The 16646-nt window shown below is 40.0% G+C and overlaps 1 protein-coding gene across 1 annotated transcript in view; it reads right to left on the bottom strand.

Annotated features, from left to right (window-relative positions):
* Window positions 1-16646, bottom strand: part of LOC144768345 (adenosine deaminase-like) — a 307500-nt gene that overhangs the window by 195062 nt on the left and 95792 nt on the right. Inside the window, exons 3-4 of the mRNA XM_078651931.1 lie at window positions 10738-10857; window positions 1851-1994 (exon numbers count right to left, since the gene is read on the bottom strand). Of these exons, the coding sequence (XP_078508057.1) occupies window positions 1851-1994; window positions 10738-10857 (264 nt within the window). The remainder of the gene's footprint in view (window positions 1-1850; window positions 1995-10737; window positions 10858-16646) is intronic.

The raw sequence follows: 16646 nt of genomic DNA, 5'->3' as shown, positions 1-16646 counted from the left end.
TCCAGACACTTATACATCCACTCATTCTTCACTGCAGATTGCTATATATGTAATACTTATTTAAATATCGAACCAAACCAAATTCACTGGATGATGTCATCAGTGACGTCATTTGAGATGTCATCAGTGATGTCACTAACAATGTCATGAATGATGTAATATGTAACATCATCAGCAGTGGATTGGGGGTGCGCGAGTTATATTTAGTACAACTAACTATAACTGAGGAATTTCAATGGTTTTGTACGAGTGAAATGTCTATCTAACTTTAACACCCCTAAAACCTATGGTTTTTTTCAGTGAATATACATATTTAGATATGTATGTATGGAGTTTTGTTTGGTGAAGTACACTAACACCCGGAGGTTTCTCAGCACTGCTGAGCCAACAGAACCCTAGTATATCCGATTTAGAATGGAAGGTAGCCATATTAAATGTGACATATATATTTAAGGCCTCATTTATGAAAAGTGTTGCTATGCTGCGTGAAAACAGCGATCCAACACTTTTCAGTGCGCCCTGCTTGCGACATCATGTCTGCGCTGCATTTACTGTACGGCGCTCCATGTCACAAGGATTTACAGGGACATCCGTATTCCTGACATATCTGTAGGCGCAAAAGTGGCACATTGTCTGAAAATAGACGCAACTCCAGCAATGTGTTCTTTCACATGGGGCAAGTGTGAGTGTGGCTCAGGGGTTAGAGGCAGCAGACCCGGAAGCTGAGATCGGTCCTGGACCAGGGTTCAATTCCCCGCCTCGGCGGGGTCTTGGGCTAAAAATTCCACGGACTCGATAATTCTCGCCCCGGTGCCTCCTCGACTCACGGGTTCACACTCTGCGACTCTGGGCAATAGCTTGCTTAATCTCCACAACGGCCCCTCGCGGCGGGATGCCTGACTTTCACCTTGTGGATACCCTGCTATCTCACAGGGGAATACCAGGAAGGGTTCCCTAAGCAAGCGCCGGGACACCCACTGCGGGTAGCTGTGCGCTATATAAGCTCAACTACATTTACATTTACATTTATGTGAAAGGACCTGCGTCAGTCTTACGCCTATTGTGAGGCAAGCGTAAGGATTTAACACAGTGGTGTCCTAGAAGTGTCGCAGTGAAATCTCATAGATTTCACTGCAACGCTTCTACGAAGCTTTTACGGGGGAACACTCCCCTACATACATGATACCTGATGCAGGTATAATGTAGCGCAGGGGTTTACATCATGTCGCATCTGCCTAGATGCGTCACTTTGTAAATAGGGTGCAGTGTGGTGCATATTTTACGCACAGAACGGTGGCATAAAGGGCTCATGAATAAGGTCCTCAGTATCAACATCTGAGATGATAACAAAGATAGACAGACACACACATGCACCCACATGTACACTTGCACACACATCACACCACACTCTCAATCTCTCCCGTTTAATGGCTAAAGTGACTAACAATAAACAGCATCTCAAGTTTACCCAAGTCCGTCTGTATTGTGCCAGATCAGAATAGTTCTAAAGTGCCAGATAAAATTTTTTATAGTATATTCATTTTTTTATGTACTGGATAAGGTTGTGGCACTGTTATCCACACGCTGTGTACAGCTGTGACACAGAGCAGTATCACTTTTAGAGACTTTTTTAACGTGTGCTCCTTGCACATTTGGGCAAAGAGATCTCATATCATTACACTGATTTCCTCCACTAAATTTAAGGGATGCTGCTATGTTTGACAAAGATTATATGAATTAAAAATAAAATTAGAGACTTACCAATGCCAAACGTATTGGCTTTGACAATGCTTGTCTTACATTTCTTTGACTTCAATATCCACATACAATTTAAAATATGCATGACTTACTCAGTTTGTCCCCAAGGTACAGGTTCCACTTTGGAGTTTGCTAACAGGTGTGGGCTATATCTGACTTCTACATAAATAACACCCTCTTTAGCCTTCATTTCAACAAATTCATAGGCTATTCTTTTCACAGCTTCTCGGTCACCCCTGAAAAGAGAATAAGACATTGTTATCTGTTGAGCTTCCAAAGCGCTGAAATAAAACTGAAGTATCCATTAAGATTGCACAGAAAGAGAGATGCCCAAATCTAACTGTTCAGTAATCTCCAAGAATAATTGGCTTAATTGCTTAGTGAGCTGAGCCCTGACCCCATTTCAGGAACAATGATTTTAGTGATGCAGAAGGGATTGACTGTCCAGAGATTTAAATGTTATCACATACCAACAGTGCTTTACCTTTTGAATGTAGGAATACTTTGCCTGAAAATACTTCTGGCAACCTTGCAGATCTGCCACTATTTCAACTTTTGTCTACTAAAAACTCTGGCAATGCTTCTCTTACCCAGACACTGTTTTTCATTTATCACAGACTTCACTTTACCCCTCTCTCCATTTGCAAATTCTCCCCAAATACTGATGCTCACTGTTGGTCTTGCTCATGTTGACATTGTGATCTCATCCATATGTTGTTTTTATATCCAAATACTTTATATTTTTGGCATGGAGTTTAGAGACAAATAAACCTTGTCTTTCAAACCTCCATTCCATTCAGATTTACTTTGATCTGGAAGGGTTTGGTATTAAAGGGGGAATAGTCACAATCTTATACCAATATCTCAATTAACATTTTATTAAATATCTTTACGACATATATATCTAACCATACAAAAAACACAAAACAATATCTATGTCGCAATTATATCCCAAAATCTTTACTACCAAATTACAGTAAAATATATATCATATAAATTCCCATGTAAAATAATTTTCATATTACTTCATTACTAGAACAAACCTAAAGTACTGTCACTAACATACATTATTTTTGAGCATGAAAACAAAAGTGAATTTCTTTAGTTAGGCTTATTTTTCACATGTAGAAACAAATAATTAGCATTCTTACTCAATTAAATAAATTTGCACACCTGCTGAGTAGAATCGATCAGAGTTCGCCATGTCTATGGAACCCCCGAGTTTTATCCATTTGGTCATAGAGCTTTTGCTGCCCCTAAGGATGCGCATATCCGCGTGTTCCTCTTGGAAGCATAGTGGCGGACACACAGACTCAAGGGCGGGAGCATCACTAGAGGTGTAATGAGGATCCTCAGATATTGCGGTTTTACCACATAACTTTTATCCACATTTCATGAGCCACCACCAAGTTTATATGTCAAATTAAGCTCAGGATGAGTTTATTCTAATCAACACTGTATTTTCATAGACATAATGTTAGGATCCCATACAGGATGGTGACAACTTTTTTGGTGAAATTTTAGCTCTTGTTCAAACAACAATACTTCCATCTTGATGTACTAGATATCAAAGTGACTTGATGAACTGTATTGTACAATTCAACACTTGATAGCTGAGACTGAAGGAGATGAGGGTTTTCAGGTCTGTTTTTGGTGATTTTAGGGACAGAAAGGGAATGCTGCCTATGCTCCAGTTTTGGAAGCAAAAACTCACGTAGTATGATTGATACAGATTTATGGATGGTCCTAATTAAGGCATTGAAAACGCTCTGGTCCATCAGGAGAACATAGTGTTTTTACTGGTGTTCCTCATACTGCTCAGCTATGTGCAGGATGTAGCCCCTCTAGGACTACAAATAGATAACAACTGAACCTTCAGTGTTGTATTAGAAAATATCAAGTACCTGAAGAAAGTGCTGAAGTTTGAAGATGAAATAGAAAAGCACATGTTCCTAAATAGGTTAGTACTGCGGAAAATGATCAGACATAGGAGCCAAGCTGTAACGCGACCAAAAAGTGGCTATTAAGTGGTACCAAGTTTTAAGCAGCTATACAAAACCAAAAAATGCATATACAAGGCTGGCACCCTTCTTTATGGGCTGAAAAAACATACAACAAATCCAACCAAATGTACAGGCACACTTGTAATTGTTCACACCAGTATCATTGCTACAATAGTACACTATATAAATGCAACATAACATAGCTTAGAATACCATATTATAACATAATATATGCTTCGTATTTGTTTTAACATTTTTGTTCTATCTTTATAGCCATTTACTTCATTACAATATTACAACACAAGGGGGGAATGTACACGACTGCTTTTCGTTTACCATTTCAATTCATTTTGAAGATTTCTTAGCGTGCCACTCACCAGCTGTACGCCAGTCACTGTAGGGCGCTATCATTACTCGAATGGGAGCTTAGGTTGTCAAGAGATCGTATCATTTTAATAAATCAAATGATTTTTCAGGATTTGCTTTGATCAGTGCTTGTAATATCAGATAAATCACTCACAGCTGGATAATGCTCTGTGAGTTCTCAGTACATTTGTGCATTATTTTCCAACCCAAAATAATTGTACACCAGACTGTAGAGTAGTGTGTACTCCACTGCCTCAAAAAACAACATCTAGATCATCTGCATCCCATATATCACTTTAATGAGAGTCCCATCACTATCGGCAATGGCATCACTAAACCACATGAGGCAACTAATGTGAATAAGGCTGTTGAGGGCAGCAGAAGTTATACGATTTTACATACAGCATTGACGCTACGGTGGACTTGCATAAACATGAATGATGGCTCATGTCTCTAAACCAAACCTTCTCAGAGATATATGAAGAAAGATATATATGAGCACTGGTCGACATCAGCAAAAGAGGATCCCAGCCTCTCTGGGGAAGGTAGGGGGTCAGGCAGAACCTTGCCTCAGTCACTAGGCCAGGTGAGGCAGGGAAGAGAAGAAAAATGAAACCCTCTCCCTCGGACAAACCGCTGGGAACGCACAAAGGGGCAGGGCCTACATAATGTCACAGGCACGGTTTGGAAGGATTATTTTCACACCTCCGCCACGTGGTATGACCAAGGTGTACTGTCATCATTTTCCTGGTGCTAGCCGATCTCGTGGTGGTTGTGTGAAAGCAGTTTTTTTTTAAGATCTCTGCATATACTTTCTATCGTCTTCTTGCATGTTTGTCTACCTATAAGCCTTAGGGGAGTGAAATACTTGTTGGCTGTTCTCAACTACACTATACCTCAAATGGCACACCCCACTTTCTGAATATGGAATTATTCACCTTTAAATAAAGAAATGAATGTCAAACAACAAATGGATGCTACTTTTATTTATTCTGAACGGGAAGACATTCCTGCGTTGCCTTCAATTTACTTATGACTGGAGTAAAAATGGTTCTAAAACCCATTGGAGGACTCACCACAAAAAACTGGAGGGGATATGTACAATGAAGTGGCGGAGATTGTCGTTAGCCTCCTGGGCTTAACGACATGCTCCGCCACTTTGGAAATGCAAGGCTGCAGCATATTTACAAGAATGTAGTGCAGCCTTGAGTTCCCCTTTGCGATGGCACTAAGTTTAGCGATTTGGCGCCAACGCAGTCACCCTTGCACTCTGTGTGCAGGGAAGGATTGGTTATGTGTAGGAAGGTGTCCCTTCCTGCACATAAACAATCTTAAATGCCATTTTGTAACTTTCGTGTGTGCTGCTTCATGCAGCACACATGAAAGTTACAAAATGACATTTTCTAAAATGGTTTGTTTATGTACAGGAAGGGACACCTGTCAGCATATGTACAACACACCAGTACATGTCCTACCTTTCACATACACTGCATCCTGTCCATGGGGCTACATTGGGCCGACCGTAGGCGTGCCTTACATGTAAGAAAAGGGAAGGTTTGGGCCTGGCAAGTGGGTGCACTTGCCAGGTCTACATGGCAGTTTTAAACTGCACTTGCAGCCACTGCAATGGCAGGCCTGCAACATGTTTGCAGGGCTACTCATGTGGATGGCACAATCAGTGCTTCAATTCCACTAGTAGCATTTGATTTACAGACCCTTGGCACACACAGTGCACTTTACTAGGGACTTACCAGTAAATCAAATATGCCAATAATGGATAACCAATCATAATCACAATTTACACAGGGAGCACTTACACTTTAGCACTGATCAGCTGTGGTAAAGTGCCCAAAGTTCAAAAACCAGCAAAAGTCCAGCATACAGTCAAAAATACGCGAGGTAGAAGCAAAAAAGACAGGGGAACCACGCCAAGGATGCCATGTCTAACAGTATGCAAATTGTGTTTCTGTAGTGCAAACCGAGCCAAAGGGCAGCAGAGTGCTCTACGGTTTCAAAGCCAAGTATAAATTCAGCGAGCAATAGGTGAGGTAGCCGGGTTGTGGATGGTGAATGACTTGTGATGTAGTGGTGTGGTGAGTGCATGTAATGTGGCGTGTTGTGCTGTGTGTGTGGTGTAAGATGTGTGTAGAGGACATGTTTTACGCACACAGTTTGGGCTGAAAATATCTTCATAGTATTGCTATACCCTGATAGATTCCCAAACAAAATCTGCTTTATGTGGACTTGTCCCTTTAGTGTATTTAGGTACTTTTGATGAAGTGCATCAAAAAACCAAAGTGCAGGTGTGTGTGTGTGTGTGTGTGTGTGTGCACGTGTGAATGTGTGTCTGTGCTTTTGCGCTCAGGTACCCGTAGTCTTTTTGTCACGGTCAGGGAGCATACCATATTTCCTATCTCTGGCCATGCATGCACCAAATAGATGATCCTGATTACTTGCACATGCATTTGCATGCGCTCCATTGGCCTGCACTCATGGGATTCAGGATGTGTGGCTCTGTCTCTTGTTGTCTTTACATTAGCATCCGTGTGCTTCAAAAATACATCATGCTGTTTGGGCTACTCTATCCACAAAGAAAAAAATATTTGCCTTCAACCAGTATATATATTTATTTTCACCTCCTAAGGTTTGCCAATGTCATTTCTTTTTCTTTTTTTTTTATTTCAAAGTACTTTATTGATTTTCAAATAGAATACAACGAATAATACTGTAACAGGGTTAGCAGTTATCTTTTCATGACTTCGAAGCACCCTTTGCTCAGTGTTAGCTATTACACAGGGAAATTCCGACATGTTTTATAAGTGACATATATCTGATCGTGTCTATCTGGTACAGAAGGTTCACCGATACAATTACGTCTGGATAGTAAATGAAGCGCAAGCTTGCTTTTATTTCCCCTCTTTCCCTTTCATTTTTTTCATTTTCCCTTTCTCCTATTTTATTTCTCTATTACTTTATTTCCATTTCTCCCTCTCTCACTCATTCACACTCACACCTTCCCTTTTTCCCTATTCGCTCTCTCCCTCACACACACAGACACCCACTCTCTTCTCTCTATTTCTTTGGCATTCCTTTTCAGACAGAAAAAGAAAAATCTTCTCTGTTCTTTCTCTATCTCCTCTTTCTTTCTCCATCTTTCCAAGTCTTTCTTTCTCTCTTTCTCTCTCTCTCTCTCCTTCTCTAACACTGTCACCCCTATCACACACACAGATACCGAGATATTTTTAATAGTTCTGATATTTGTAAAAAAAATCGCAATTTGTTAAAGATTATCAGCCTTATTCATCAACGGGCCGTTTTGCGAGCCCCTAATAGCGATTCATAGCGAATCGCTATTAAGGACTCGCAAAGCGGTATTCATGTAGGAATTGTTAAATAAATAGCGATTCCTACACATTCCTTATTTGCGAGTAGCAAATTGCTAATCGCAAATAAGGAATACTCCCCATTCATTCCTATGGGCCAAAAGGCCCATAGGAATGAATGGGGAGTATTCCTTATTTGCGATTAGCAATTAGCTAATCGCAAATAAGATAGCGATTTAAAGGGTGCCAGGGGTCTCCAAAGGACACCCTGTAGCACCCCTTAAATGCAAATTGAAACAGGTGTTGCGCACACACATGTCCAAAGGACATGTGTGTGTGCAACATGCAACTTAGAAAAATGCTATTTACCGAGAGGTCTGACCTCTCGGTAAATAGCGGCCCAAAATTGCATTTTCGCAATTTTTAAATGCTTCATGAATTGCATTTAAGGAATCTCAAATAGAGATTCCTTAAATGTAATTCCTCGCAATTTAGCGAATGAGCAATTACCGATTTTTGCATTTGGGATGATGAATCCCAAATGCAAAAATTGCGCTCGCAAAGGGCCAGATTGTCAGAATCTGGCCCTTTGCGAGCGCAATTCGGCTTGATGAATCAGGCTGCATGCTCATATTCTATATATTAAGTCATCCATTACCTTAATTGTCGCGTGGCTTTCCTGGTCAGAGTTCAACTACAGATTAAGTCTATCTGCCATATCACCTACTACCACCATCTCTCAGGTTCCCTGAGCTGATATGGGGTTAAATGTATTACGTGGCTGTGCACGAATGTAACTTTTGACCGGAGAGAAAAGCCTCTGTTGTATAAACATATTCTGTGAATTCTTCCAGTCACCTCCTCGCTTACCTCTCCCTTTCTTTTCCTCTTCCCTCCACCTTCTCGGCCTCTCTTACCTGATTTAAAAACATTTCGCGTGCTTGAGCGTTGGTGCTTTTTGTTTTGCTTTCTAGCTGACATGTCCTCAGCACACCTATGTGGCAAGTTTTTAGTCCTGCCTAAACAGTTGACCCTGATTTCCTCCATGTTTTAGTTGAAAAGGATATTGAATATAATTTATGGCGAGCTACTGTAAAATATTTGGGGAAAACACAAAGCTGAGAATAACTTGGTATTTTCTTGTAAAAATTGGAGTAACTGAACTTGGTGGCAGCCCTGAAACAAAATAAAAAAGCAACTGACTGACTTGCTGTACGTCACTGTAACTCTTTCTGGCACCCTTTCCATGCATCATCACAATTGTAAATGGGTTCCATTCATAATTAGTCTGTAATGCAAACCAGAACCCTTTGGAAGCCCTACAGGGTCATTAATCATTTTCCACATTGTATTATTCCTACATAAAGTCTACTGGAGGCAGTAGTGTACTTGGCACCATATCCTTACCAGATACACAAAAAAAGGACTCCTAAAAAGAAACAACCAATACGAATGCTGATCAGTGTGACGTTTTTGATCACGTGGTGTCAGTAGACAGGAAATGTAAATCCGCCATTTGCTTTCCATGAACATTTGGGCCAGATTTATAAGCTCCTTGCACCGCCATTGGGTCACTTTTTTTAACACAACGGCGGCGCAAACAATGCTGCCAAATTACAACGTGACGCATCTAGGGAGATGCGTCACGTTGTAATGCCATGCGTCACATTATGCCTGCACCAGGAATAATATATGCAGGCTAGGCATTCCCACGCAAAAAGCCATGTAGAACTGACGGAGTGAAATTTACAACATTTCACTGCATCACTCTACTCCTTCACTGCATCATAATCCCTATGCCTGCTCAGACCAGGAAAAAGGAAAGACACATGGCTTTTTGTATGGGACTCACCTATCTGTTGTTGCACATTGCTGGAGTTGCGTCACTTTCATGAGCAACTCCAGCAATGCGTCACTTTTGTGCCAACAGATGCGTCAGTATTTCTGATGCAACTGTTAATTCTTGCGCCATGGAGCACTGTATTGTAAATATAGCTCATCCATGGTGGTGCAAGATCACTTGGCACTGGCTCAAGGAAACTGACGCATCTATGCAGATGAGTGAGTTCCTTTTAAATCAGCCCCTCAGATATTAAAACTGATACCATTTTGTGGAACAAGTATCCTGAAACTGTGTTGGTTCACTTTTAGCATTTGATGTGTAATCCATCACTAATCCATGCACCTCAGTACAACCACTGACTTTTCACCCTTCGTCAACCGTTTACTCTAGACACAGTTCCATGGGGATGATTCTGAGCTGCACAGTACAGAGGGAAGTGAAATATTGGGGCACACATTTTTTTCTGGTTGATATTTCCACCACTGTATTGTACAGTTTCTAATTTCCCAGTCTGGACTGGAGGATAAAATGTGGGCCCTGGAATAACCAAGATCTTTCCTGCATGCAGTTCCCTGATTCAGGTCCTTTTCTGCAAAGATTTTAAACCTGCTTTCAGTAGCTGGTAAACATACTCAGAAAAGCAGTTAGTTGTACCGGGTGTCCTTCCGTACAAGGTAAAACTCATAACCGTGCATGAGGTATCTACTGTGGATATACCACTATGAACAATTTTAGATTAAACTAAATGAATCTGATTTACAAAAAAATTCCAAACCTAAATTGGATTTTGGTATGCAACAACGTTATTGCCTAGTGTATATGTCTACTGAAAGCTAGTCAGCGTGTTTGATTTCCTGTATTCGCAAATCTAGGAGAAATGTGAGCATTTTTTAAGGGCATTCTGCAGGTGGGTTTTTATATAAAAGCTCCATTGCTCAGTGTGTCCCATTAGCAAACTACAAGACCCCTTTGAAGCGTTCTTTGTATACTTCCATTAAATTAAACATGTTAATTCGAACATTTATGGCCAATAAAAGGACACAGTAATATAAGGAAATGTAACTATAAATCATTGCACTGTTCATGTAAAATTTAAAAATTCACCCAAAGGTAGGTTTCACCCAGTTTTAAAATTCACCCATAGCCAATTTTCTTGCAGTTTTGAAATTCAACCACCTAGGCAAACTGTGTGATATGAAAATATCTGAACCATAACATAACAATGTAACATAACAATTTAACATAAGATTATAACACAAAATTATAACACGGGATATCTTTAGAAGACCAACCTGGACTACAAGACATAAGTAAGATTACATAACACAATATTAAATAAAGTAGCAGAATTCAAGCACAGTGCAAATAGACATTTCTCTGGCTGTTGGCAACAGTGCTAACCAAAAATGCTAAAATATAAATGTATATTTTTGGAATTACTTACGCAATTGCAGGCATGTAATAATTGAATTTAGTGAGGAATTCTGTAAGTGATAGTGGTTCTTTGTAAGAAACGAGTTTCAGAAGACTGTCTACATTTTCGGGTAAAGAAATATTTCTTTTTCTAGAATAGAAAAAAAACAATTTTTTAAAGAACAATATTTTATACATGAGGGTATCGTGTATTAATTAGAACATGCGATGGACTGGCCAATCAGAATTCCAGAAATGCACACAATAACTGTCAATAAAAGGATAAAAACAAAAAGAAGACAAGAAACTATATTGTGTAGATTTATAATCAATGACAAAAAAAGAAATACATGCAATATATAAAGTACAATAAATGCTCTGAAGTATTGACTTAGGTAATTCTGGCTTTTCATGCAGAAATTAAAATAGTTAATCACATCTATAACTTCCAACCATGATGTTCAAAGTCAATCAATTCCTGATACTTTTTCTCCTTCAAGACGAGTAATCACTAATTTGAAATGTTTTGCTACACAGCAAAGAGGACTTTTTAAATCTCCTTTCAGACCAACATCTATTCCTAAAGATATTATCCTGTAAACAGCCTCCCGAAAGACCAGTTACAAGAATTTAGTCTGAAAATCAATCAACTGTGAGCATAATCTCAGAGTACAAGAACATAAACAACAAATTCTGTCATTTCTTCTACTCTCATCCTTATATCCTACATTTACAATAATTGAATATATTATAGTCTTAGCTGTAGAAATGAGATTTTAATTGCTGCTGAAAGGTTCGAATCTAAATTAGACTCTCCCTTCATAGAAAAGGTTCCCGGTATATAATTTGATTTGTTATAAACTGAAGGTAATGTTAAATCTTTTAAATAAACAAACCTCTTCTCTTGTTTCCAAATATTGTTTACATTGCTGACAGTTCATTTCAAAGAGAGCTTCCTAGTCATTAATAACTTTACTCAAGCACTCTGTCATGAAAGGTGTTGGTTTGAAATTTCTCAGGTAACTGTCTTTAAATATTAATGCTCTCAATGAATCCACATCCGCTCCAGCAAAGGCATAAATATAATCCACAAACTGAATGCGGTTTAGACCTGTTAAAGAAGGAGGACCAAACTTGACTGTTTGATAGTTCTGTGTTCAAGATCCCAAATTAAATAGTCATGAAATGCAATTCACAAAAAACTGTATCCTAATTTTTATTTTTTTTACAGGGAAAACTATTGACCCATATAACAGAGTCTGGAATAATTTACATTTAACAGCAATGTGGGCCAGGGCTACCAGCACCCCATTATTGTAATGCAAAAAAAAAATAAACTATTGACATACCCATACATTTCACTGACAATATAATAAAATGTTGATTCAATGAAATTTCTGGTCAAAATTGACTACAAGATATTGGTCATTTGTCATTTGTGACATACTCATGAAATAAGGCACCTGTTTTTTCCATTTAAATGCGGATTTCTCGCAGTCAAATGACATAATTATGGTTTTAGATAGATTCATCTTTAGGTTCTGCACTCTATTATAATATTGCATAAGTTGCCTTTGTCAACCCACTTGAGTCATAGATAAAATAAATCGCCAGCATACGCAACATGACTAACATTTATCTCCCAACTTAGGTATAAAACCATCAGCATTATACAAGTCAGACATGTATAAAGAAAATAACAGAGGCTGTATCATGCACCCCTGTTTCAAACTTCTGGCCGTAGAAATTCTATTGGATAGCTTTTGCCCACTGATCAGTTTAATTTGGGCCAAGGTCTGCCAATGTAATTTGAGCAAAAAATGAAGGAGCGAGACAGCAGTCCTCAACGAATGCAATATGCCCCAAAGACAGTTTATATATACTTTATCAAAAGCAGTCGAGTAGCCTAAGTAACAACTGGAAGCGTAGGTCTTTCTCTAATCATTGCTTGTGCCGCTAATAAGCTCAAGTTCATAATATTATCTGACATGGAACACTTCCAACATAGCAGTTCATCCCCTATTCAAGGATTTAACACATCCCTGGACTTTATAGTTTGTAACAGAGGGCACTGAGCATTTTCAAGCATGCAAAGCCAATAGGTCTCTCCTTTGCGAGATCGATTGACTTTGCCAATTTTTTTCTGCGATGTTGTACCGCATCACGGCTGCTGAGCAGCACGGCTGAAAGTAACACAAGTGAGAAAAAAGTCAATTTAAAAAAAAAAGTTTTTTACTTTTGGCCAGCCACAATGCTTTACAGCACGGCTAAATAACACAAACAACCAATAGATTTTACATAGGCAAGACCTATTGGCTTTGGCAATACTTGTTCAAAGTGTTGTCTCAACAGTTTCTAAAATTCAGCATTGAAGCAGAGAGCAGATTTGCTTTTTCTTTACATTTTGCAAATGGTGGTGCACCTTCCTCTCTAATACAATGAGCAAATTGTCCGGCAGCTCTAGTGTTAGGGAAAATGTTTCTGCAAGTGGCTCCACTTATAGGGCAGGGGCTACATTAACATAAAAGACAGTCTAAAGAAACAAAAGCATGCCTTTCATTGCTATCCATGTAGTCTCCAAATGCACTGCCATGAAAAACACATTGGGTATCAACATAAACAATGTTGGAAGGTACAAATACTAATTACTGCCAGGGTGCAATCCGTATTCATAAGCGAGAAGTAAAAAAATCAAAGCCAGTCACTGCCAAAAAGCACAAGGCAAATGTCTTTCAGATGCGAATTTGTCATCCTTAAGAATTCCTTTTGCAACTGACTTTAGACACAAAGGGGCCTGCTGGTGGCGATTCTACGAGATCCAGCTGGTTTAAGCAATGCCCTGCTGTCCACACCACCTCCAAACACATGCAGGCCCCAGATTAGAATCCGAGAAGGGCCCAGAGCCCTGCAAGTGGTGCACATGGAAATCCGTTTTAAGCATGTTCCTTCTTCCAGCTGCACAGAATAAAAGCTGCTTTCGGGTGGTAGTAGTAGGGTGTCACTGCAGGATCCAGTGCCGAGCTCTGCTGCACCTACATTAATCACTGGCACATCCTGATAAGTCTGATGCCTACTACGTACTGCTGTCGAGGCAGCGTCAGCTCTTTGGCATACAAGTAGTTGTCTAATGCATTCAAGAATGCTTCGCGGACAGGGTATTTATGCACAGCACAGTGAGCTCATAGCACACTACTTGAGTAAAAAAAAACTCTCGACATCCTGCTAAGAGATGCAGTAGCACCGAGCAGCTTTGTGGGAGCTCAATGCATTCATAAAACACACACCAGATGCCTGCTCTGCACTCCCGGCTACAAGGATTCAGCAACTACAAGAAAGTTATTGAACCCATCTTTTAAAACTGCAAGTAGTGTTAGGAGCTTAATGTGTTGTCACTCACCAACAGTCTAAACTCAAAGTTCACCTGAAGCAATAGCAGCAAGTACCTCTCCATCATACTGCTACCAGTGGGCGCCATTGTTCCCAATTATGTCACATGCTTCAGGCCTTGAAGCAAAAACAACCACACCCATGTACACAAAAGAAGGACTGTTGTGTTGTCCCTTAATTGTGCATATAGATACGTTCAGGGCCGGACTGGGAATACAAACCAGCCCTGGAAATTTACTCGGACCGCCCACGTCGGGGAATGGGGTCGCGAGGAAAACACAGCAACTGCTGTTGGTACAGGGGGCCAATACTGCAGCACTGCTGCAAAACTGGCCCCCTGTACCAACCCCCCCCCCCTAGTCTCAAACTGGCCCCCACCCTTACGACCCACCCGACCGGACCTGGACACGGTGGCCATGTCGAAGGAGAAAGTCTCATTCATAGAATGGCTACAACATTTGAATGGCCAAGAAGCATACTGCTTTGCCCTTGCTTTCTCAAATGTATTTCTCAGCACAGACCTCCAACTGTCAAAATCGATCTAAAACAGAGCAATTGGAAATATATCTGTGACGTGCTTTCTCACAAGGGTACGGATGTGTGTGGGAGGAGACAGAGCGACAGATAACCCGAGCACTCATGTGGAGTGCTCACAGACAAAGAAAGCAAGCAGGGGGGGCGGGTTGGGGTACGGAATAGGTGCCCTGTGAAAATAACGTCTGACATTTGATCTTGGTCTTTGGATGCTCAGCAAATGTGATGAGATAAGAACATGATTTACAGCCTTGTTTACAAAGATGCTCATAGCAAGTGAAAACACAAGTGCTCCTGATGAGGGCTCTTGAACAAAGAAAAAAGAAGTTCCCAAAATAGTAATTAAATGAGAGTAGTGGATGGATAGTAGTAATTGGTACATGCTCTTGGAGAGGCCTACTCACAGGAAGAGACATGACATGCATGCCATGGACAAATGTGGAATAAATATAGGAGCGTGAAGATGGAGCCAGCAAATGGGAAGCCTATGGGTGGGCTGAATCCCACAAAGTATATACAACATGTCTTTTGGAGACAGCACATCAGCCGCGGCCCGTGGAGGGAGTTACGGTGGGGCAGGGAGGCGGGGAGGGGGAGGGTGCTAAAAACCGGCATATGGATAATTGCAGGTAAGTAAACAATTTAATTAATAAGACGAATTTCGTAGCGCGCACTGCATTGCATTTTGCGATGCAAGGCGCACTACCAAATTCGTTTTATTAATTAAATTGTTTACTTACCTGCAATTATCCATATGTCGGTTTTTTGCACCCTCCACCCTGCCCCTCCCCCTCCCCGCCTCCCTGCCCCACCGTAACTCCCTCCACGGGCCGCGGCTGCAGCATATGCACTGTCTAGCTGAGACCTAACAAATTTGCTTTTTATAGTTTTGTCTCAGCCTCCCTCCTTCTTGCAACTTTAACAATGATTTTCTGAAATGCCTTTTCCCTTCTTAGATCAGCAAAGCAAATCTATTCATCCATTGACTGATTTACATTAATCAAGTTTACTGCCCTCATACTGAGGTGCAAGATGGTCATATTTTTTCAGAAATACCTCTCGTGCATCTGTGAATGGTTGCTTCAATAAACAAACAATATATATATATACAACACTTTATAAAACAATATTCAAGGGAGGAAGATTATCGTACACTAGGAAAAAAAATTCCGAAGATGCAAGCAATTACGGACGATAAAAACCTGCATCCTTGATTCCTAATTGGATTCTGTTAATATGTACATTTGTAACTTATTAGACTAAGCCACTTATTGCCATGGTGAATTGTAGACATGAGCTATTGTAACCTGCAGGCTAACATGCTGTAAGGATAGGCATCTGTATGATTCATTGTTTTCTTCGATGCTACCGTAACGTGTGTTGATATAATCATTGTATGCTCTATAAACCAATATAGAAATGTAACATTTTTAAAAAATGTACATTCGTAACTTGCTCAATGTTTTGTATTCTTCTTGTCTTAATTGCTAATCAGAATGTATCTTCACAATACACTGCTTATCTCAGTTGAAACCCACACACTGTTATTTCTTATACTTATGACTAATGAAATAATTGTGTTGAAATGCTACTCATTACTCACATTGACTTCTATTAATAAAACACAAGCATTTCAATCCATCTGCTTCCATTGGTCCTTGTAACTTAGGTCCATACAACCTGGCGCTGGCGAATGTGAACCCTTTATATTGAACCCAAAATATCGGTGAGACAGAATATCTAGGACAAAATATCGACAGGTAATTAAGTCTAGATCCTCTATACCCAACTTCACATATATGTACCAATGCATTACATGTATCTTGAAAATACATATATGTGGAGTTAGTAATAGTAAATCTACACTTCCCCATATGTCCCTACCTTGAAATATTTCTTCCCTCGATTTTCTACTCTCAATATTGTTTTATCTTGATATTGTTTGTGTCAATATTCAGCAGAAACACCATGTAAAGTAAGACTTTTTTTGACTTGTCCAATCAAGCGGAACTCCTTTTA

The sequence above is a fragment of the Lissotriton helveticus genome, chromosome 7, assembly GCF_964261635.1.
Source record: "Lissotriton helveticus chromosome 7, aLisHel1.1, whole genome shotgun sequence".
In the NCBI taxonomy this organism is placed as follows: domain Eukaryota; kingdom Metazoa; phylum Chordata; class Amphibia; order Caudata; family Salamandridae; genus Lissotriton; species Lissotriton helveticus.
The sequence above is the reverse complement of the archived record's forward strand: the minus strand, read 5'-3'. Positions and strand labels throughout refer to the sequence as shown.